Genomic DNA, 22,992 nt, shown 5'->3' with positions numbered 1-22,992 from the left:
AACAGTGAATCGATGTAACACAACATTCACTCCTAATTCAATGCAAAATGTAAAGAGTGTTGAATGTAAAGTAGCTTTTGATGAGGGAAGGTTTATTAATTATCTCAATCTCTAACACTACTTCAAGGAACAGTCTAGATCTGGAATCGACTATTTTTTTTAAAACGCATTCTAAATTACATCGAAGTAAACATTAAATGAACGAAATCCTACTAACAAGGTGACCTCTAACCCCCTGAGGCCTACAACGACAGGCCTGCATCCCTCCAAAAATAATGCCTTGGTTGTGTTAGGAGAGGGTGAAAAGCTCTTCTGGTAACGTCTTCCGGGAGCCATTCTGTCATCTTGATTTGACGCCTTGAAGTCACCAAAAGAAAGATCGCTTCATGTTCCGTTTGGGTGATGGTTCGGACGGACCTGTGACGCTTTTCAGGTGCCGAGAGAAGTAAGACCCAATGGAAAGTGGGCCCTGCGTTCCGAACGAAATATGGCAGCTTGACTCGTCACCGTGGCAACACTTTCCACCTCCTTCCCTCCGAGGCACAGGACAATTTCTAACAACCTGCAGGAGCCTTGAGACTTAGTGTGAGGTGGGCAGTCAGCAACCCCAAGCTCTCAAATATCCCGCTGCCTAAAAATTCAACACCCCTCTTCCCCCACCCCCACCCCCCCAGCTAGGTATACCCCGGGGTGTAAGCGTTTTGGTTTATTTATAACTCCTCCTCCTCCTCCTCTCCCACCCACCACCCCCCAACCCACTTTGAAAATCTTCTGCGTCCTCCCATTGCTTCTGCGCTGGATCGGGTTCCCCTCTAAAGGGCGGTCACTTCAAACTCATTCTCGTCCTTCTCTGCCTTCAGTTTGGAAAGAGCGGCATGTATTCGGAAGAGTGTCCTGGATTCCATGGAATAGTCCTTGTAGTTTTGCCTAAGAGAGAGTGCAAGAGTCAAGAGGGAAATCACAAAAGGCCCTCCAACCAATCAAACCCAGTTCAGGCCCGTAAGACCCATCCAGCTTCGGTCTCGATGAGGGGAGGACTCTCACCTTTTGAGCATGAAGGACGTGGGTTCAAATCCCACACACCGATAGGCTTGAGTACCAAAATGGAAAGCGGACGCTCCCAGCGTAGCGCTGAGGGGAGTGCTGCACTCTCAGAAGCATCGTCCTTTGGTACAAGATGTTAAACCCATGCCTCATCTGCCTTCCTCAGGTGGTCATAAAATATCCGGTTGTGCTGCCTCCAGAGAAGATTTCTCCCTGGTGTCCTGGCCAAATATTTACCCCTCAACCAACATCACGCCGAGCAGATTATCTGGTGGTTATCGCATTACTGTTTGTGGCTGCCACTGTTTCCTACATTACAACACTCACCGCACCTCTTTGGCTATAAAACACTTTTGGGGGGTTATCCTGTGGTCGAGAAAGTTGCTATATAAATGCAAACCTATCTTTTATCCTGTCATTTGGGCTGTTTTTAAAAACTCTCACCAATTCTTATTGCCCACGTGAACGAGCAGAAGAATCCACATGCGGGAAAACAGGAGGGGGCCATTCGGCCCTTCCAGTGTGCTCTGCCCTTTGTCATTTGATACCTCACCTCAATTACCTCGAATGAAGCGAGGAACAAACTTGCATTTATATAGCACCTGTCACGTCCTCAGGACGCCTTTTGCAGCTCTTCAAAACCAGAGCTGAAGACTCAGCTCGGTGCCAAATATCAGCAGCGATCCACAGGGACTGTTTAGGGGTATCAGCCTAAAATGTATCAGCGCACTAATAAGCTACAATCAGGCAATTGTTCTGAAGTGCAGGCACGTAAGGTGGTGTAAATTTAAGAGAGTGAGCCCCCCCCCCCCGGTTTTTATAGTTATCGCTTGATCCTTGAGCTAAAATCCAGGCTCATGCTCCAGTGCTGTGCTGAGGGAACACTGTCCTTTAGGATGAAACATTAAGAGCGAGACCCTGTCTGTGTCGGATGCGCACAGAAGATCCCAGGAACTATTTCAAAGAGCTAGGCAAGTTCTCCCCACTGTCCCGGCCAATATTTATCCATCAGCCAACATCACAGAAAACAGATTATCCCATTGATGTTTGTGGGATCTTGTGTCGTGTTCAAATTTGGCTGTCACACTACATGACTGCACGGACTCGGGCTGAAAGGCCCATCACTATTGTCATCGCCACGCAAATCTACATGTGGAATACGATACTGATCAGTGCAAACAGGAGTCGTCGTCAAGGCCAACTCGAAACGTTAACTCTGTTTCTCTCTCTGCAGATGCTGCCAGACTTGCCTGAATATTTCCAGCACTTTCTAGTTTTGCTGTTTTACATCATGCCGGGTGATGGAGGGAGGAGGGCGTGGGGCAGCGCCAGTTTATGGGGAGACCAACTTGCAACTTTTGAACGTCCTGCTGAGTTTTTACCATCACATTCTAGAATCAACTTTGAATGGCTCCTAAATGCAACAGGAATTGCAAAAGATAATGGGTTCTGATAGATGAGCAAACAGCACCACCTAGTGGAAAACCAGCACCAGAGCAATTGTTGCTATTTTATCCCTCTCCCTGAGTTTGTCCCCCCCCCACCCGGCTCTTGTTTTAGGGTGTGTTTCCACGGAGACGAGCCACTTTTGAATGGCCGTATGTCTTCCTCGATAGTGAGGTACAATGGGCTACTTAATCATAAGTCCATCTCTTCTAGGCTGTGACGAAGCCACAATCTTTGTAGCCGTGGTCAGTGCCCAATGGTGTGGATGTCAGTCATGGCACCTCCAAACCACGTGCTCAACGGAGACTGGGGTGGAAAGCCTGGTAAGTCCCGTTGTAGCCACACGGGCACCGAAAGAAAGTCTAGGCTGACTGGTGATCTGGTCGTCATCACATTCCTGTTTGTGGGAGCTCACCATTAAAAATTGGCTGCTGTATTTCCTACATTGCAGGAGCGACTGGAATTCAAAAAGCTAGGAGGCACTTTGGGAAGCTCTGAGGTTGTGAAAGGTGCTATGTGAATGCACCCGTTTACCAGGCAGCAATCACCAGCTGGAGCCAAGAGGTGGGAAGGGGAGCTAAAAACCTTGCGTCTTAAACCAGGGCTGATGAAAGGAAGGCAGCAGGAGGCGCCACAAACCCACAGGAGATAGCGGTAATGACACTGGGCTAGTAATCCAGAGGCCTAGGCGAATGCTCTGGGGACAGGGGTTCAAATCCCACCGCGTCAGCAGACGGAGTTTCACTTCGAACAATAAAAGTCTGGAATTGAAAGCTAGTCTCAGTAAAAGGTGACCATGCAAACCCGCCTCGTTCACTAATGCCCCTTCGGAGAGGGCATCCTTACCCGGTCTGGCCCACATGTGACTCCAGACCCACTGCCCTGTGGTTGACTCTTAACTGCCCCTCTGAAATGGCCCAGCCAAGACACCCAGTTCAAGGGCAATTAGGGGCGGGCAACAGACGCTGGCCTTGCCAACGAGGCCCACATCCCGCGAAATAATTTTTTTTTTTAAAGAGTACTCACTTTGCTCGCCTCAGCCACTTAATGGCTTCTTCCTTTCTCGCCTGTTGTATAAAAAGCAGACTGAGCTCCAGAAGTGCGTTTGGAATCAAGTAGTGGTCATATTTAATGTTCTTCTCACTGTCAACAAAAAGGGTTGGGAAGATTAGTCCCGTCTATTCGATTGTGTAGTGGTTACATCCACACCCTCCTCCCAAAGGCCTGAATTTCACCTTGGGTGGGTCAGGAAACCGACCGCCGACTGCAATTTCACTCCAGTTGGCCAATTAACAGCCAGCGTGAAACACGTGCTGAAAAGCCCGGCGCTGCCGGGGTGAGGGTGGGAGGAGCGCGGAATGAGAAGCCCCCCACCCCTCCGCAGGCAGACAGCTGCCCCAGGGAGCTGGGCCGACCTGCAAACGATCTAATAAAAGGTTTAAAAAGCTCGCAAAAACAAAAAAAAAAGCGTCCGTGCATCATAATCGATCGCCTGGAGAAAAAAAAACAGCTGATAAAAAAAAAACGCCGCGCGCGGGAAATTTATTTCACGCCGGAAATTTCGTCCCACCCTTGGGACGAGGAGGTCCGATGAAAACTGCGAAGTTCGCCTGGCTGATCGGCCAAGCGTAAGGTGGGACGGGGCAACGAGAAGCCGGAGTCAACTGTGCCGTTAATGGGCTCGGGCGCCCTCTTGACTGTCGGCGAGCGCCAATGTGAACTATCGCGCCAGAGCGCGGTGATGTCAGGACGCTCGCCCAGCCTCTGCTCGCATGATTTAATACACGGGGCATAACATTCTGCGCCCAGGCTCCCGCACTCACTTGTGGTATATGAAGACAAAGCATTGCTCGGCTTCTAAGATTTTTCCCAAATGCCTCAAGCACAGGCCTTTCAAGAGTTTAACCACGCATTTGTCGTCAGTCAGGTATTCATTAGCTGGGGGGGGGTTAAGAGCAGGCGATTAGTCTGAGGGAACATCACTGTCAAAGCGATTGCTGCAGGGATGTGAACTGGGTGACTTCTGAGGCAATCGTACAGCGATCACTCTCGACGCTGACTCTCACCGGATTTCGGACATGTGAAACCAGGCAGTGTCAACAGGGGGATAGGAAAGACGATTCAAGTCCGGCTATCACCCCCCACCCCCCCGCCCCCCCCACTTTTGTTTACAGTGGCTCGTTCTCTCCCCTGGAAGCCTGAGGATCATGAGTTCGGGTCCCACCCTGGACACTTGAGCACAAAATCTAAGCCGACACTCCCAGTGCAAGCACACGGAGGGAGTGCTGCACTGTCAGAGGTGCCATCTTTCAGGTGAGGCATTAAACTGAGGCCATCTCAGGAGGGCATGAAAGATTCCACGATTCTATTTAGAACAGGGGAATCTTTCCTTTTCATCTAACTGATCTCATTTCGCCAAGCATTGTGTTTCACCTGACTCCTGAGGTCAGTGTCTGATACCCTTGTACGCGTCCCTGTTGGGTTTGGCCTTCTCAGGCAATGTTCAAAGAATGTTTTGTGTGAAGCCATTTGCTTGTCATTGGCATTGCTCTCATTTTAAACTTAAAAAGCAATCTTACGTTGAAATTATTTTCTTAGTGTAAAATGTGCTCTCAGTTTCTACCCTTTCCTTTAATCTTTCATGGGACGTGGCCTTTGAACTGAGTGACTTGCCAGGAGTTCAGCGGGGCAGTTAAGAGTCAACCACATTGTTGTGGATCTGGAGTCCCATGTAGGCCAGACCAGGTAAGCAGGGCAGATTTTCTTCCCCGAAGGGGGCATCAGTGAGCCAGATGGGTTTTTACGACAATCGATGATAGATTCCTGGCCACCATCACTGACACTAGCTTTCAATTCCAGATCTTTACTCAAAGAAGTCAAATTCCACCAGCTGGCCCTGGTGGGATTTAAACCCATGTCTCAGAGCATTAGCCCAGAGCTCTGGATAACCAATCCGATGACATTGCCTCGCCTCTACTCTACTCGCCACGCCTTTACTCTACCCTATTCGCCACGCCTCTACTCGCCATGCCTCTACTCTACTCGCCACGCCTCTACTCTATACTCTACTCGCCACGCCTCTACTCTATACTCTACTCGCCACGCCTCTACTCTATACTCTACTCGCCACGCCTCTACCCTACTCGCCACGCCTCTACTCTACGCTACCCTACTCGCCACGCCTCTACTCTACGCTACTCGCCTCGCCACGCCTCTACGCTATCCTACTCGCCTCGCCACGCCTCTACGCTACTCTACTCGCCACGCCTCTACTCTACCCTACTCGCCTCGCCACGCCTCTACTCTATACTATACTCGCCTCGCCTCTACTCTATACTCTACTCTACTCGCCACGCCTCTACTCTCTACTCGCCACGCCTCTACTCGCCACGCCTCTACTCTCTACTCGCCACGCCTCTACTCTCTACTCGCCACGCCTCTACTCTCTACTCTACTCGCCACGCCTCTACTCTCTACTCTACTCGCCACGCCTCTACTCTCTACTCTACTCGCCACGCCTCTACTCTCTACTCTACTCGCCACGCCTCTACTCTCTACTCTACTCGCCACGCCTCTACTCTCTACTCTACTCGCCACGCCTCTACTCCCTACTCTACTCGCCACGCCTCTACTCCCTACTCTACTCGCCACGCCGCTACTCCCTACTCTACTCGCCACGCCGCTACTCTCTACTCGCCACGCCTCTACTCTCTACTCGCCACGCCTCTACTCTACTCGCCACGCCTCTACTCTCTACTCTACTCACCACGCCTCTACTCGCCTCGCCTCTACTCTTGCCTCTACTCGCCACGCCTCTACTCTCTACTCTACTCGCCACGCCTCTACTCTCTACTCGCCACGCCTCTACTCGCCACGCCTCTACTCGCCACGCCTCTACTCTCTACCCTACTCGCCATGCCTCTACTCTCTACTCTACTCGCCATGCCTCTACTCTCTACTCGCCACGCCTCTACTCTCTACTCTACTCGCCACGCCTCTACTCGCCACGCCTCTACTCTCTACTCTACTCGTCACGCCTCTACTCTCTACTCTACTCGTCACGCCTCTACTCTCTACTCTACTTGCCACGCCTCTACTCGCCACGCCCCTACTCTCTACTCTACTCGCCACGCCTCTACTCTCTACTCTACTCGCCACGCCTCTACTCTCTACTCGCCACGCCTCTACTCTCTACCCTACTCGCCATGCCTCTACTCTCTACTCGCCACGCCTCTACTCTCTACTCTACTCGCCACGCCTCTACTCTCTACTCTACTCGCCACGCCTCTACTCTCTACTCTACTCGCCACGCCTCTACTCGCCATGCCCCTACTCTCTACTCTACTCGCCACGCCTCTACTCTCTACTCTACTCGCCACGCCTCTACTCTCTACTCTACTCGCCACGCCTCTACTCTCTACTCTACTCGCCACGCCTCTACTCTCTACTCTACTCGCCACGCCTCTACTCTCTACTCTACTCGCCACGCCTCTACTCTACTCGCCACGCCTCTACTCTACTCGCCACGCCTCTACTCTACTCGCCACGCCTCTACTCTACTCGCCACGCCTCTACTCTACTCGCTACGCCTCTACTCTACTCGCCACGCCTCTACTCTACTCGCCACGCCTCTACTCTACTCGCCACGCCTCTACTCTACTCGCCACGCCTCTACTCTACTCGCCACGCCTCTACTCTACTCGCCACGCCTCTACTCTACTCGCCACGCCTCTACTCTACTCGCCACGCCTCTACTCTACTCGCCACGCCTCTACTCTACTCTACTCGCCACAGGCCACACACTGGCCAGGATTTTTCGGCCCTGATGCGGGTACCATGGGCGAGGCAGTGCCCCAGCCAGAAGTCCATTGGCTTGCGACGGGACTGGAAGATCCCAGCGGTGGGCAGGTGGGTGCGGAAAACCCTGCCCATTATTCCATTCTGTCTGATCAACATTTTGGGTTATTGCTCCTGAATCCACCAGCAGGAATGGGATGAGGTATCTTCTGACACTGTCCCCTTTTCTACAGAGGCATTTTGTGATTGCAGAGATATTTTAAAACCCTTGTAAACCTGTTGCGCACTTAAAACGCTAGTGTCATTTCTGCCCTGCTCTGAGATGTGTAAAATATACAAAGAATTAGTCTTTAGCAGTGGAAGCGGAGTTTGATAGATTTTTGATCTATAGGGAACTTGGGGATTATTGGGGGGCTGGCAGGAAAGTGGAGTTAAGGCCACAATCAGATCAGCCATAAACTTATCAAATGGCAGAGCAGGCTCGAGGGCTGAATGGGCTATTTCTATTCCTCTTTCTTATGATCGCTGCACAGTTGGACTTTCAGATCATGTGGGTGTCGCTGGCTAGCATTTATTACCCATCCCTAATTGCCCTTGTTCAGAGGGCATTTAAAAGTCAACCACGTTGCTGTGGATCTGGAGTCACAGGTAGGCCAGACCAGGTAGGGATGGCAGATATCCTTCCCATTAGTGATCCAGATGGGTTTTTACGACAATGGTTTCATGTTCATCATTAGACTTTCTTAATTCCAGATTTTTACTGGATTCAAATTTCACCACGTGCCATGGTGGGATTCGAACCCAGGTATCCAGAGCATTACCCTGGGTCTCTGGAATACTAGTGACAATATCACTATGCCACTGCCTCCCCTGTACTGGACTCCGTTGCAGTTTTTGAATTCTCCGGCATTCCCAGGCACCGTTCCATCCTCCGCCAATGCCACCAAAAACCCATTAGCTGGGACTTTATCCCGTTTGCTATTGGTGGGATCTTGCTGTGCGCAAATGGGCTTCTGCGTTTGCCTGCATGTAAGTGGAAGTACAATTCACTGAGTGTAAAGCATTTTGGGGCATCTTAAAGAGAGACATAGCAAACGCTAAATGTAGGGTGTCCCTTTGTGATTGAGTTCAGTACATACGTGTTGCCTGCTCCAGCACTGTCTCAGCTTCGCTAATCGTTCCCAGCATTTCTTCCGTCAGCTCCCGCTGTTTGCCAATGACTGCAAAGCCATTCCACATATACATCATCTCCTATTGAAGTGAGAGGGGGGCGGGGGGGGGGGGGGGAATTGGGTGAGGAAAAGAGAATCTACTGGTCAATTTCTAAGAAGCTTCTTGTCCCTGTAGTGTTCAATTGTTCTGTGTTCGATTATGTGCATCTGGTAACTAATCCAAGCTCACTGAGCTTGATTGGTTAGGCCTGGGTGTGGACTCAGAGCAAGTAAACACACACCACAGAAGCTACTGGAAACTGAGCTGTAAGCATGAGTGCAGACATTTTGTGATTGCAGAGATATTTTAAAACTCTTGTAAACCTGTTGCACACTTAGAAACTAGTGGTATTTCTGCCCTGCTCTGAGATGTATAAAATATACAGCAGTCTTCGGGGAGCTGCAGATAAATAGGCATTTGGTGGTACAGAACTTGAGTATTGTTAGAAAAAGAGACATACTATTAAATCTTTTCCTCCCGCACTTATCAGAATAGCTCTCAAGAATTTTTCAACAATAATGGGGGATCAGTTTATACTGCATGAGAAGAGAGTGCTGATTGGTTGGCAAGTGGACCGATTGATGGAGGCGTTGCCGTGGAGAACGCAGCATGGAACAGCTTTCTTCAAATTCAAACCAGGCAGGTCGACTCTGACTTGTCAAGGCATTACCCTGAGGAATGTACCAGGGGATGAATGTTCCCTAACTTTTTGTTTAGTTGAAAAAAAAGGCACAACGTGTGGACATGTTCCTATTGTCTGCCCGACTTGAATCTGAACAAAGCTGGGTAGTTAACTGCTCCATGCTGCATGCTTCATGGCAATGCAGTCTACTTGCCAACCAGTTAGCACTCTCTTCACATGCAGTGTAAATTTCTGTTGCTCCATTACTGTTGGAAAATTCTTACGAGCTATTCTGATGAAAAGCTTTGATAGTCTGTCTCTTTTTAGCAATACTCAAGCTATAGATAAGCATACAACAATTCAATCAACTTCCCCATTGCCCCAAACTCCCTTTACTACAGTTTCAACATAGACGTTAACCTGTTTGGAAGAAAAGGATTAATCAGATTGTCCCGAAGTCTATTAATCTCATACAGCTATTTATTTCTCTCTATATAGTGAATAGCTTTAACTTTTCCCTGTTAAATAAGGATGCAGGTCACATAGATACAGTAACCACTGATCTGTAGTAGTCATGCAATATAGGAGACCATTCAGCCCATCAGGCTTCTACCAGTTCTTTAAAAGTGCTATCCAATTAATTCCACTCCCCTGTCCTACCCCCAAAGCCCGGCAAATCTTTCCTTTCCAAGTATTTATCCAATTCCCTTTTGAAGGTTCCTACTAAATCTGCTTCCACCGCCCTTTCAGGCAGCGCATGCCAGAACTCATTGCGTTTAAAAAAAAACAATCTTCTCATCTCCTCCCTGGTTTTTTTTGGCAAATAGCTTAAATATGTGCCTCTGATTACCGACCCTATATTAAAATATTAATGTTAAGAAATTAATAATTAGGATTAACTTTAAACCTGTTCAGAGAATAAGCCAACTCAAAAATATTTCGGTGCATACTCCAGAGAATCAGTTAATAGCAGGTTAGTTCTGTGGAAAGATACATCTGTGAATGCACCATCCTTTATAAAAACCAGAGGAGAGTAGTGTAGATTTATAATTTGGAGTTTCAGTGGATAGATTCAAGAGGGAAACTATTGCGAGCAACATAGGGGACTTGAATCAGAATGGAAAAAGAACGTGTTAAAATTAAAATTATTGGTAAGGGACAAGGGAGGAAACTCATTAAAGTGCACCTTTTCTGGAGTCATATGTGATAATGCAGAAATGTGAATTGTCACTTAAACATGAAAACCAGATAAAAGGCGGGTGTTACAGATTCTCAAGACTGAAAGGTCTGCAGCCTGTAAGCCAAGTTCGGAAACAACCCCCTAACTAAACTCGTAAGGTTTGTTCGTAAGTCCTGCTTCTTTAGTTGTATTTCTTTACTGTAGTCTTAATAAATCAGCAACATTCAATATTACAAATTCTATTAGTTAAAAAAACAAGACAACTATTCCTCCTACAGTGCATTTATTTTAAATCCCACTGGGGACTCTTTAATGGCCACTGGGAGAGGAAGACCAAGAGCTCAATCTTGCCATAGCTTCGCACCTCTGACAGTATTAGACTGATAGGCCAGGCTAGACTGTAAACAAGCCACAAGCCAGAGCTGAGGAAGCCACTGGCTGTTATCAAACTGACTCTCACCATTTTCTTCCTCGGCCCACATTCTCACCCTGTTGAAATGAAGGTTGGCTGCACTGTTCCTATTCTCGCTCGTTCCCACAAAATTGGGTGGTTGACTCTTCACCACCTTCTGAAATGGCCTAGCAAGCCGCTCAGTAGCAAGTTGTCCACTATGAGGTTCAGACCCAGTTCCACCTCACAGGGTTACTCGACGCGAGACATACTTGGAAGGACCAAAGGAATAAAACTGGATGAACCACTCAGCCCAGGCACCAGAAAGGACAGTAGCATGCCCAGACCAGTCAACCCTGCAAAGTCCTCCTCACTACATCTGGGGGCTTGTGCCAAAATTGGGAGAGCTGTCCCAGAAACTAGTCAAGCAACAGCCTGACATAGTCACTGAATCATACCTTACAACCAGTGTCCCAGTGGGCTCCATCACATCCCATGAACGAATAGAACAAAAAACTTTAGTTCTCAGTCTTTCTTTGCTTCGAACAGCTACACATTTACAGCCTGATCTAAAGCACCTGCTCCTATCCTGTTCTTCTCTCTTGATCTTTTCACTCTGGAATGTCCAGGACGTAGGCCTTTCACCTTTAAAAAGGTGGCCTGTTTTTAAACAGACCTCCTCGCGTAGGCTGTATTCACTAAGGGAGGATTCAGTGTGGGAACTCACCAGGGCCGGCACTGGCAGCCTCACAGCATCATTGGATTTGTATCTCCTGGCTTTTCTAATAGCAAACTTCTCAGTAGGAGGAGACTTCCCAGCAATCTTCTGCTTCAGCAGTGGGACTTGCCTGCACAAGGGAGAGGGAAAAGCAGATTGCGAAGATCTCAGTTAAAAAAAAAATAGCATATGACAGAGACAGATTAATAACAAACTGCACAGAGGCCGTAAGTTGCAGACTTGGGTTTATTTTACTGTCTGTGCTCACTGTGCATTTGGTTTTCAAACAGGTTATAGTAACATGAATCTTGCTGAAAAGAGAGCCATGTTGCCAAAGCTTTTTATCTTGAACTCATCAGGACAAAGACAAGAATACCAAATTTCAAACAATCACAGTTTATATTATAGGAGAAAAAAAAGTGCTGATTGGTTGGCAAGTCAACTCTAATTGGCTAAGGTGTTGCCATGAAGAAAACAATGGGGAACTATAAGCTCCTTATGCTTCCAGGTAATTCAAAAGGGTTGAACATATTCCTTTTGTTTGTAGAGAACAGGTCCCAGTGGATGAATATATGTTGCTTCTAGCAAGCATAAATGAGTCACATTTCAAACTCAAATTTGTGGTTAGTGTAGCTATTAGCACACACAGGATTGTTCAGCAAGTGCTGCCTAATTGTGGAATCACATCTAACAGTCAACATTTTGTTTTGGGTTTTACAAGCACAGGCTGGTTGAGTGCGGTCTGTACCCTACTTACAATCCTGAGTCTCTCTTTTCAGCAATAGTCAAGTTCTGTACTACCAAGCGACTGTTTATAGGAACATAGCATTGGAGAGAAAATAAAGCACCAAGGTCCATCTCACCTGCCTTCCGCCATCCTGGTAGTGGCATGATGCATTTATAGATCTGTGGTCTAATCACAGCAATCAATCTCTATCAATTAGCCTACAACAGACCCAGGCATGACAAGAAAAATCCCTTCTGGAGACCATAGATCCAAAGTCATCTTTTTCCTCCAAAACCTGCTATACTTACCACAAGTCATGTCTCAAATTATTCATGTGCCATATTCCAAAATGCTATTTTCTGACAGAAATCTAATTAATCTGATGTACTTAAGCAAAGCAAGCTGATTACCCAAGGACAGCAAGGTTGGATGCAATGATCCCAGACTATTTGCCAAAATGTCGGACGATACACTAATGCTAATGCCACACTCACTCAGTCCATCAAAGCATGCCTCATGCTGAGTCACCCTGCATATTCCTCCTATGAGGTGGAGCTGGATCTGAACCAGTCACCACTGTGAACAACTTGCCTGGATCAACTTGGTCAACTCCCCAACGATCTTCAGCTGGCAGGTTGTGGATGCGCAATTCTGCACGGATCAGTATGGGAAAGACACCAGTGTCACATCCTGGATCAAAGATTTGGAATGGGAATGAGGGAAAAATACACTGACCACGTTCTATAAAATAAGGAACGGACTGGTGGGAATTGACAGAAACAAGTACCTGGTGCCCTCTGGCAACAACAAAACATGAGGGAATCCTCCACACAAACTACAAAGACCACCTGTTCTCAAGACTGTATCAACAATCTCTCTTCCCAAGGACAATCCCACAATGGAACAAGCTGCCAAAGGAAACAGTCACAGCCCCATCACTGGAAATCTTCAAGACCCATCTTTAGGTTCTTTCCATTTAAAAGTTTTCATTATCAGGACTACCAGTCTCAGCAGGTCATGCCTGGTTTAGATAGCGCTACCCAGATGAATGTTGGCAGAATGTGGATATTAGCCTGCTATGTCGACACAACTAAAGCAGAAGTGGGAGTATATATAGCGATGTGAAAAATTGCCAGGGGGAAATCGGTCACTCTGTCAGCGGAATGGGAAGAAATATTCCCAAGGAATTTGACTCACCTGAAGAGTTCAACTTCATTGTCCCCAAAGGGTTTTGGTTCATGTGCAGGTAACATACTCAGGTACGCTGCTTTCATGTAGACGTACATAGCCTAAAGAGCAAGAGAAGAAACCAGCATAACTGTTTGACTGCTAATCCATTGTAAGACAAGAATTTCCAGATCTTTCTGTGAAAAACTGCTAAATAAATAGCTTGATAAATGCGCTTTTTCTTTTGTCCCATCCGCTCACGAGACCTCACCATCATCGAGAGCTCAAACTAAATTTGCTCTGAAGATGTTTCTAGAAGCTCCTTGGATATGAAACGACATGTTGGATTTGTAAACATTGTTGAAGCAAACAGGAAAAAGCTTGAAGATGATAATGTTAAAACCACACAGCTAAAAGCTGGGGTGGACTCTGGAAGGCATGACCATCGCATCTGATCTTGTTCTCGCCTTGCGCCTGCTCTTTACATCATGGCTCATACTTTCCCTCCCACCATCCCCTGAATGGACAAAGCCTGGCATTCTCACCCAGTCTGGCCTGTGTGTGTGTGACTCCAGCCCCATAGCAATGTGGTTGATTCTTAACTGCCCTCTGAAGGAGCCCAGCAACCCATTCAACTGTTTGACAGGGTGGATGCTAATGGAATGTTTCCCCTCATGGGGGAAATCTACAACTAGGTGGGGGGGGTACAGTTTCAGAATTAGAGGTCTCCCATTTATGACCAAGATCAGGAGGAAGAATTTCTCTCAGAGCGTCGCTAACCTTTGGAATTCTCTCCCCCAGAGAACAGTGGAGACTGGTTCATTGAATATATTCAAGGCTGAGTTGGGGGGAGGGGAGTGGGGGGAGGGTGCAGACAGGAAAGTGGAGTTAAGGCCACAGTCATGATCTTATTGAACAGTGGGGCAGGCTCGAGGGGCCAAATGGCCTACCCCAGCTCCAATTTCTTATGTTCCTACGTCCTCATCAAAGCCACTACAAAAAGTGGCTGAAGAATGGTGGCCCCACCAGCGCCAACTCAGGGCAACCGGGAATGGGGCATAAATGCCACCCTTGCCCGAAAACCCACAGCCCATGAATAATCTTTTTAAAAATAGCCAATGTCCAATCTCCATCAGCAGGCCTGATGTTCCTTTGTAGACATGCAGGCCAGCAAGTCAAACACACCAATGTTAGAAAAGAGATTAAGGTGACCTTAATCTCCACAAGATCTTGGACTGCCCGTTTTTAAACTCATTCATGGGATGTGGGCACCGGTCTAGCAAAGCCAGCATTTGTTGCCCATCCCTAGCTGCCCTTGAGAAGGGGACAGTGACGTAGCGTTCCAGGACTAGTGGACCAGAGGCGTGGACTAATGCTCTGGAGGCACAGGTTCAAATCCCACTACACAGCCGGTGGAACTTAAGTTCAATTAATTAATAAAATTTGGAATTAAAAAATTAAAGTCTCATTAATGGTGACCAACTATCAGATTGTCATAAAACCCATCCGATTCACTAATGTCCTTTAGGGGAAGGAAATATGCTGTCCTTACCTGGTCTGGCCTACATGTGACTCCAGACCCACAGCAATGTGGTTGGCTCTTAACTTCCCTCTGAAAAGGCCGAGCAAGACACTGTACCAAACTGCTACAGAAAAGGCAAAAAAAGCACCGAGAAGCAGACTGAAGGGACTGATTTAGGGTCATGTTAAAACATAACTCTACCCAGGGACCACGTGTAGAGTTGCTGACTATCCTGGCATCTCCAAATATTGAAGATTAACCCCCCAAGGGAGCGCTGGGAGCAAATCCTGGGAAGAAATACAATACAGCATTTAAAAAGGTTTCTTTTTTAACGTTTTTTAATTTAAGATGGAGAATAGAGCCATTTCATGAGCCTCCTCTTCATTCAGATACCATGGCCTAAGAGGGCCTTGGTGACCATGGACTTCCATTCGATTGCTCCATGGTTATGCGTGGCAAGGTGCGGCAGTGGTTTGCCGTTTCCATCTGCTGACCATCAGGTGTATTGGAAGGACTTACAGGTTGATTCTCAACCTGTTTGTCCACATTATAAATGCACCTTCCACGCCCAGCAATTCCTGAAGCGGGACTTGAACCCAGGGCTTCTAGCCCAAAGGTAGGGACATTGCCATGGTGCCAGCAGTTTCATGAACAGTCAAAATTAATCCCACTGAGAAACAGAGATTGTTCCCTTCCTAATTAGCCATGGGAAGGCAGTCTGGAGAATGGACCAATGGTAGGATTTGGGGGGGCAGGGTGGTTGGAGACAGGTCACATGACAAAACCTCCAGGAATACACCCAGCCAGAGTTGATGACGCCACTGTGCACTTCCCCCACCATGTCGTTCTCTGGGACTCTGGGTCTCCTTCAAAACATGATTGGTTGCAGGATGTTGGATGTGCCACAATTCAGTGCTTGGATTGTCTCCCTCGCTTGCTCTTGAGGCTGTAGAAAGTGCCCTGGAGGAGGGGGGGTGGGGGTGGGAGGAGGGGAGCAGAGTTATCCCAGCTCCCCAGAGCTCCCGTTGCAACTTCCTTTCACAGAATCACACAGTGCAGATGAGGCCCTTTGGCCCATCGAGTCTGCACCGGCACGAGAAACACCTGACCTACCTACCTAATCCCGTTGACCAGCACTTGGCCCATAGCCTTGAATGTTATGACGTGCCAAATGCTCATCCAGGTACTTTTTAAAGGATGTGAGGCAACCCGCCTCCACCACCCTCCCAGGCAGCGCATTCCAGACTGTCACCACCTTCTGGGTAAAAAAGATTTTCCTCACATCTTCCCTAAACCTCCTGCCCCTCACCTTGAACTTGTGTCCCCTTGTGGCCGACTCTTCAACTAAGAGGAACAGCTGCTCCCTATCCACCCTGTCCATGCCCCTCATAATCTTGTACACCTCGATCAGGTCACCCCCTCAGACTTCTCTGCTCCAACGAAAATAACCCAGGTCTATCCAACCTCTCTTCATAACTTAAATGTTTCATCCCAGGCAACATCCTGGTGAATCTCCCCGTGGCTCTGTACTTGAGAGCTGCTCACATTGCTAAAGGATTTACAGCGCACAAACAGGCCATTCAGTCCATGCTGGTGTTTGTGTTCCACATGTGCTCCCTCCCAAGCTACTTCATCTCACTCTGTCAGCATATCTTTCTATCCCTTTCTCCCTGTGGTAGTGAATTCCACATTCTCACCACTCTCTGGGTAACAAAGTTTCCCCTGAATTCCCTATTATATTTATATAGCACCTTTAATGTAACAAATCATCCCAAGGCGCTTCACAGGAGCATTATAGAACAAAAGAATGACACCGAGCCACTTAAGGATTTATCTTATTATTAGGCCCTACCTCAGGATCAAGTTTGACTTGCCTCCGCTCCAGTTTCAAGGATTCTGAGATGGGCCGATTTATTATACTGGATTTGTTATACAATAATATTTATTATGCTAGATTTATTGTCTTATGTTCGTTGCCAATTAGTTTTGATCTCCCCATAAGTGGAAACACTTTCTCTACTTCCAGTCATCATTTTAAAACCCTCTAATGGGTCACCTCCTCATTAAAAACAGAGGCTGATGATGTGGAGAATCTCCATTCCATCATTCTTGGAGCATAGGGTGTTCCCGAGATCAAATGTTTAAACCCACCAGCCACTCAAGCATTAGCGGGTCCCTCACCTTAGACCAGCGATTCTCTTTGCTGAGGAGGTCAGCGTAGAAGTAGGCCACCTTCCACAGCTGCTTGTAGGTGAAGCACCACATCAGCTCCCAGTAGCACATATGATGGAACTGCTTCCAGGCTTGTTGTGCAGCGCACCCTTCCTCGAACCTTCCAATTGCCTACATCAAACACACAGTAGAAGTTACAATACCGTACAGTCTGGCTTCAGATAGGGTGAAATTTTGCTGTGTGATATTAGTAACAAGTATTTCAGAAGATACTCCATTTTAATAGGAGTTCCTACCCATGAGTTCCTCAAGGTAGTGTCCCAGTCCCAACTATCTTCAGCTGCTTCATCAATGACCTTCCCTTCCTCATAAGGTCAGAAGTGGGGATGTTCGCTGATCATTGCGCAATGTTCAGCACCATTCGTGACTCCTCAGATACTGAAGCAGTCCATGTCCAAATGCAGCAAGACATGGACAATATCCAGGCTTGGGCTGACAAGTGGCAAGTAACATTCACTCCACACAAGTGCCAGACAATGATCATCTCAAACAAGAGAGAATCTAACCATCACCCCATGACATTCAATGACATTACCATTGCTGAATCCCCCCATTAATAAAATCCTAGAGGTTACCATTGGCCAGAAACTGAGCTGGACAAGCCATATAAGTACAGTGGGTACAAGAGCATGTCAGAGGCTGCGAATTCTGCGGTAACTCACCACCTGACTCCCCAAAGCCTATCCACCAACTACAAGACAAAAGTCAGGAGTGTGATGGAATACCCTCCACTTGCCTGGATAAGTGCAGCTCCAACAACACTCAAGAAGCTTGACACCATCCAGGACAAAGCAGCCCACTTGATTGGCACCCCATCCACAAACATTCACTCCCTCCACCACTGACGCACAGTAGCAGCAGTGTGTACCATCCACAAGATGCACTGCAGAAACTCACCAAGGCTCCTTAGGCAGCACCTTCCAAACCCACGACCATTACCATCTAGAAGGACAAAGGCAGCAAATACATGGGAACACCACCACCTGGAAGTTCCCCTCCAAGCCACACATCCTGACTTGGAAATATATCGCTGTTCCTTCACTGTCGTGGGTCAAAATCTTGGAACTCCCTCCCTCACAGCACTGTGGGTGTACCTACACCACAGGGATTCCAGCGGTTCAAGAAGGCAGCTCACCACCACCTTCTCAAGGGTAATTAGGGATGGGCAATGAATGCTGGCCCAGCCAGTGACACCCACATCCCTTGAATGAATAAAAAAGAAATTTAACATAAACTCTTAGCTCTCCCGTCCACTTGCTCTTGATGAGTTTGAGGATACTCTGTTTCAGAAAAGGAACATTATTACGAACAACAGCTTGCATCAACATAACATGTTTATTGTCGAATTGCATCTTGAGGTGCTTCACAGGCCTATTAGCAAACAAAATTTGACACCAAGCTACATTAGGAGATATTTAGGAAAAGCAATTTGTGCACAGCAAGCTCCCACAAACAATGTGCCAATGACCCATGACCTATTTTTGTGATGCTGATTGCTGGAGAAATACGGGCCAGGACACCAGGGATACAGGACACCCTGCTCTTCCTCACAAGGGGCCATGGGATCTTCTAAGGCCACCGGTTTAACATCCAAAAGACAGCACCTCCAACAGTGCAGCACTCCCTCAGTACTGCACTGGAGCATCAGCCTGCGTCTTTTCAAGAAGGAGTGGGGGCTTGAACCCACAACCTTCTGACTTGGAGGCAAAAGTGCTACCCGCTGAGCCATGGCTGACAGGGTACGAGCCCCGGCCACAGAGTCCACCTCACAGGGAGGGTTCTTACCTCATCAAGGTTCCCTTTGATTTCTTCAATCCTCCCCGAAAAGAACAAGAATATCGCCCCCTGTGGAAAAAGCAACAACAGGATCTCACTGGCAAATCGCAGAGTAGCCAACTCTGATTGGCTGCATTCTGGAGAGTGCATCACATGACCTCCCTGCCTCCAACTACCCCATCCAGTTGAACAGCCTCCCCCACCATCGTTTTTATGAGAAGCCGGAAGAAAACTTTTTTTTTTTAAGTGCCTGTTTGAATCCTCTCTGGGGGTTACTCGCGGTAACGGTCCAGGAAACTCCAGGACAATCCTGGAGGGTTGGCACGCTGAGGAAAGTCACTCCTCGCTTCCGACCAAACAGGGATGGCGCACACGTGAAGACAGGAAAACCCTCCGTGCTCAAAAAAAAAGGACCTACCAACATCCATCACCGAGACTCACACCTGAGAGAACAACCACTGGGGCAAAGTAGCAGAGGGCAGTGCTAAGGGGTGATTTGGTCGAAGGTTTCGGGATATTAAGAGGAATAAATAGGATAGATCAGGAGAAACCATTTCCACTGGTTGGGCAGACTAGGACTAGTTGGAACAGTCTAAAAATTTGCAGGAGTGAAATTTGAAAACGCCTAAAGGATGTTAGAAGTTTGGAACACTCTCCTGCCAAGGGAAATTGACGCTAGATCAAATTAATCAAGCCGAACTTGGTAAATTTCATTAACCCAAACGTGTCAAAGGGATATGGGGCAAGGGCAGGTATATGATTATAGGTCACAGATCAGCCTCAGGCTCAAAGGGCTAAATGGCCTCTTCCTGTTCCCATGTTCCACCTCTTTCCGGCCCCTAGGTTCTTGGAATTTCTCACACACGAGTAGCACCAGCAGGGAGTGAGATGTTAGTGATCGGAAGGGGGAAGGGGAGATGAGGACTGGTGAAATGGCCACATGTGACCCTGGAGAGAATACCGGCAGCACTGTGGCCCAATTGCTACTGGCAGCCAAGATAAGATCAATGGGACCGTCAATGCCTCGAAGAAGGGGAGCAGGTCACACCTAAGCACATATTTCACCCCCTGGCTTAGTCTAACACTCCTCTGCTTGCCAAAGTATAGAGTATCAACCAGAGCTAACTTCCTTGCAATCCTCCCCCACCTTCCCACGCATCAAACTGCACTGAGAAGCCAGTTTTGAAAGTCAACACAAAAAAACAATAGAAGCTTTTAGAAAAATAGGAGCAGGAGTAGCTCACTTGGCCCTTCGAGCCTGCTCTGCCATTCAATACGATCATGGCTGGTCTTCTATCTCAACGCCATAATCCCACTCTCACCCCATACCCCTTGGTGCCTTTAGAGTCTAGAAATCTATCTATTTCCTTCTTAAATATATTCAGTGACTTGGCCTCCACAGCCTTGTGTGTGGTAGAGAATTCCACCCTCTGAATGAAGAAGTTTCTCCTCATCTCCATCCTAAATGACCTGCTCCGTATCCTGAGACTGTGACCCCATGTTCTAGACACCCCCCACAGCCAGAGGGAACATCATCCCTGCATCCTGTCTGCCCAGCCCTGTCAGAATTTTATACGTTTCAATGAGATCCCCTCTCATTCTTCTAAACTCCAGTGAATACAGGCCTAGTCGGCCCAATCTCTCCTCATACGACAATCCTGCCATCCCAGGAATCAGTCTGGTGAACCTTCGCTGCACCCCCTCCAAGACAAGTATATCCTTTCTTAGATCAGGAAACCAAAACTGCACACAACACTCCAGGTGTACAGTCAGTAAAAGACATGGGTTTGCAAGCTGCACTTAATCCATGCAGGATGGGTTGGGGACCCAACTTTCCAAGGCCAGATATACATATACATAGGAGATAGTCATTTGGTAGTACAGAACTTGAATATTGCTGAAAAAAAAGAGATGCGTTGAAGTTTTTCATCTTGCACTCATCAGGACACTTCGCAAGAATACCAATATAAGGGGAAAACAACAATTAATACTGTACGTGAAGAGAGTGCTGATTGGTAAAGACATTGCCATGGGGAATGCACCAGTGATGGTGACTTGACAGTTAACTGCCAAGCATTATTTGAAATTTAAACCGGGCAGCTTGACCCTGATTGGTCAAGGCATTGCCCGGAGGAATGAGTCAGTGAATGGCTGTCACTTATTTTGTTTAGCACTCTCTTTACATACTGTATTAATTGTTGTTTACCCTTATATTGGTATTTTTGCAAAGTGTCTTGATGAAAGCAGTACAAAAAGCTTTGATATGGCTCTTTTTTCAGCAATATACATAGGAGCATAAGAGCTAGGAGCAGGAGTAGACCACACGGCCCATCGAGCCTGCTCCACCATTCAGTATGACCATGGCTGGTCTTGGGCTTCAACACCATTTTCCTATCTGGTCCCCATAATCCCTTAATTCCCCAAGACACCAAAAATCTGTCTATCCCAGCCTTAAATGTATTTCAACATTGGAGCATCCACAACCCTCCGGGGTAGAGAATTCCAACGATTCACAGCCCTTTGAGTGAAGTAATTTCTCGCCTCAGTCCTAAAGGATCGGCCCCTTATCCTGAGGCTGTGCCCCCACGTTTTAGATACCCTGACCAGTGGAAACAATCTCTCAGCATCCACCCTGTCAAACCCCCTCAGAATTTTGTAGGTTTCAATGAGATCATCTTCATTCTTCTAAACTCCAGAGAATATGAACCCAATTTACTCAGCATTGGCCAACCCCCCCATCCCAGGGGCCAATTTAGTGAATCTTCGCAGTACCGCCTCCAATGCAAGTACATCCTTTCTTAAACACAATATTCCAGATGCAGACATTTTATTTCAACATAAAATGTCCTGAGCAGAACAACAGTTGGCAAAAAAAAAAGTTATGAACAAGTAAATAAATAATTAATTTTAAAAACAATGTAAGTGTTGCAGCTATTACAAGTTATCCATGGAATTAGCCCAGAATTTATGAATGGGTAGTGGTAAGTTACAGAACCATTATTTAATTAAACAGATGTGGGTTGGATCAGACTAAAAGCCTTACCAAGCTTTGGTAGGAGAATGGCTTTGGATTGGCCCTCTAGCTTTGAGAGCCTGCCCACCACCCTTGATTGGACAACAAGCGCACCCTGTGTCCACGTAAATCACCAATTTAGGGAAAGTCGCTGCCTGGTGACTGTTGCCCACACAGTGCGGGGGTCATGACCCCCATTTGACCCTGACATTGAGGTCCCAACTCAAAACCCAAAATCCTGCCCCTGGGCCTCCCACAGGATGTAGTGGCCTTAAAGGGACAGGCCAGACGCCAGACGATATCAATGGATGGCTATTGGTTCGACATTATAAGCAAGACAAAACAAAATGGAGGTGCAGCTCCTACCTTGGGATAGCGAGTGAGGTAAGGCTGAAGGAGAACCACTGCATCAGTGATTTCCTCCTCTCCTGTTCCTAAAGCCAAGAGGAAACAAAGCAACCATGAAAACAGCATTTCAGAGTCTGGCTACAAGTGACAGCCTGTGATTAAACCACCAACTTGCTCTCCCCAAGGGAAGTTTCAGAGCACTCCACGGGAATATGTCCGAGGGAACCCGCAGACCAGCAAGTTACAATCCACCTGGAGAAAAGCAGCAGTTCACAAGGCCGGCCGCCCAGTTGGGAAATATTAGCTTCCATTAAATAAAGCTGTTAATTGTATATTAACAATCGTAACGGCACCTCCCAAACCCCCTCTATCACCTAGAAGGTCAAAGGACGGTAGGGCGCATAGGACAGTCACCACCTCCGCTCACCATGTCGATTTGGATATATAATCGCTGTTCCTTCACTGGGTCACAATCCTGGAACGCCCTCCCTAACAGCACTGTGGGTGCACCTACACCACATGGGCTGCAGCAGCTCAAGAAGGCGGCTCACCCACCACTTCTCAAGGGCAACTAAGGATGCGCAACAAACGCTGGCCTTGACAAGGATGCTCACATCCCAAGAAAAGAGCAATAAATGTTAATTCACTATCGTTTCCAAGGGCAGAGTTTTTAGCTCGGCGCCTGAGCCGCTCAAGTGTAAAATAGCACATGGCGATGTCGGGCAAGCGCCCCGACCTCACTCCCGCGCTCGTGCAATATTTCGATCAGCGGCCGGGCGCGCACAAGAGTCAAAAGT

General features: G+C 47.6%; 1 protein-coding gene across 2 annotated transcripts in view; it reads right to left on the bottom strand.

Moving 5' to 3' along the window:
- Positions 1–752: 752 nt before the first annotated feature.
- Positions 753–22,992, bottom strand: part of zgc:158403 (tetratricopeptide repeat protein 39A) — a 73,549-nt gene continuing 51,309 nt past the window's right edge. The window contains exons 10-18 of one of the 2 annotated variants that reach the window (XM_041177376.1): positions 22,214–22,281; positions 18,844–18,903; positions 17,008–17,169; positions 13,335–13,426; positions 11,420–11,540; positions 8,427–8,538; positions 4,314–4,428; positions 3,517–3,633; positions 753–927 (exon numbers count right to left, since the gene is read on the bottom strand). In XM_041177376.1, coding sequence (XP_041033310.1) covers positions 813–927; positions 3,517–3,633; positions 4,314–4,428; positions 8,427–8,538; positions 11,420–11,540; positions 13,335–13,426; positions 17,008–17,169; positions 18,844–18,903; positions 22,214–22,281 — 962 coding nt within the window. In that variant the 3' untranslated portion in view covers positions 753–812. The remainder of the gene's footprint in view (positions 928–3,516; positions 3,634–4,313; positions 4,429–8,426; positions 8,539–11,419; positions 11,541–13,334; positions 13,427–17,007; positions 17,170–18,843; positions 18,904–22,213; positions 22,282–22,992) is intronic. The other variant, XR_005941710.1, reaches the window with a different exon arrangement.

This window comes from Carcharodon carcharias, chromosome 30 (genome assembly GCF_017639515.1).
Source record: "Carcharodon carcharias isolate sCarCar2 chromosome 30, sCarCar2.pri, whole genome shotgun sequence".
Lineage (NCBI taxonomy): Eukaryota > Metazoa > Chordata > Chondrichthyes > Lamniformes > Lamnidae > Carcharodon > Carcharodon carcharias.
Note: the sequence above shows the minus strand (reverse complement) of the source record. Positions and strands in the feature narration are given on the sequence as shown.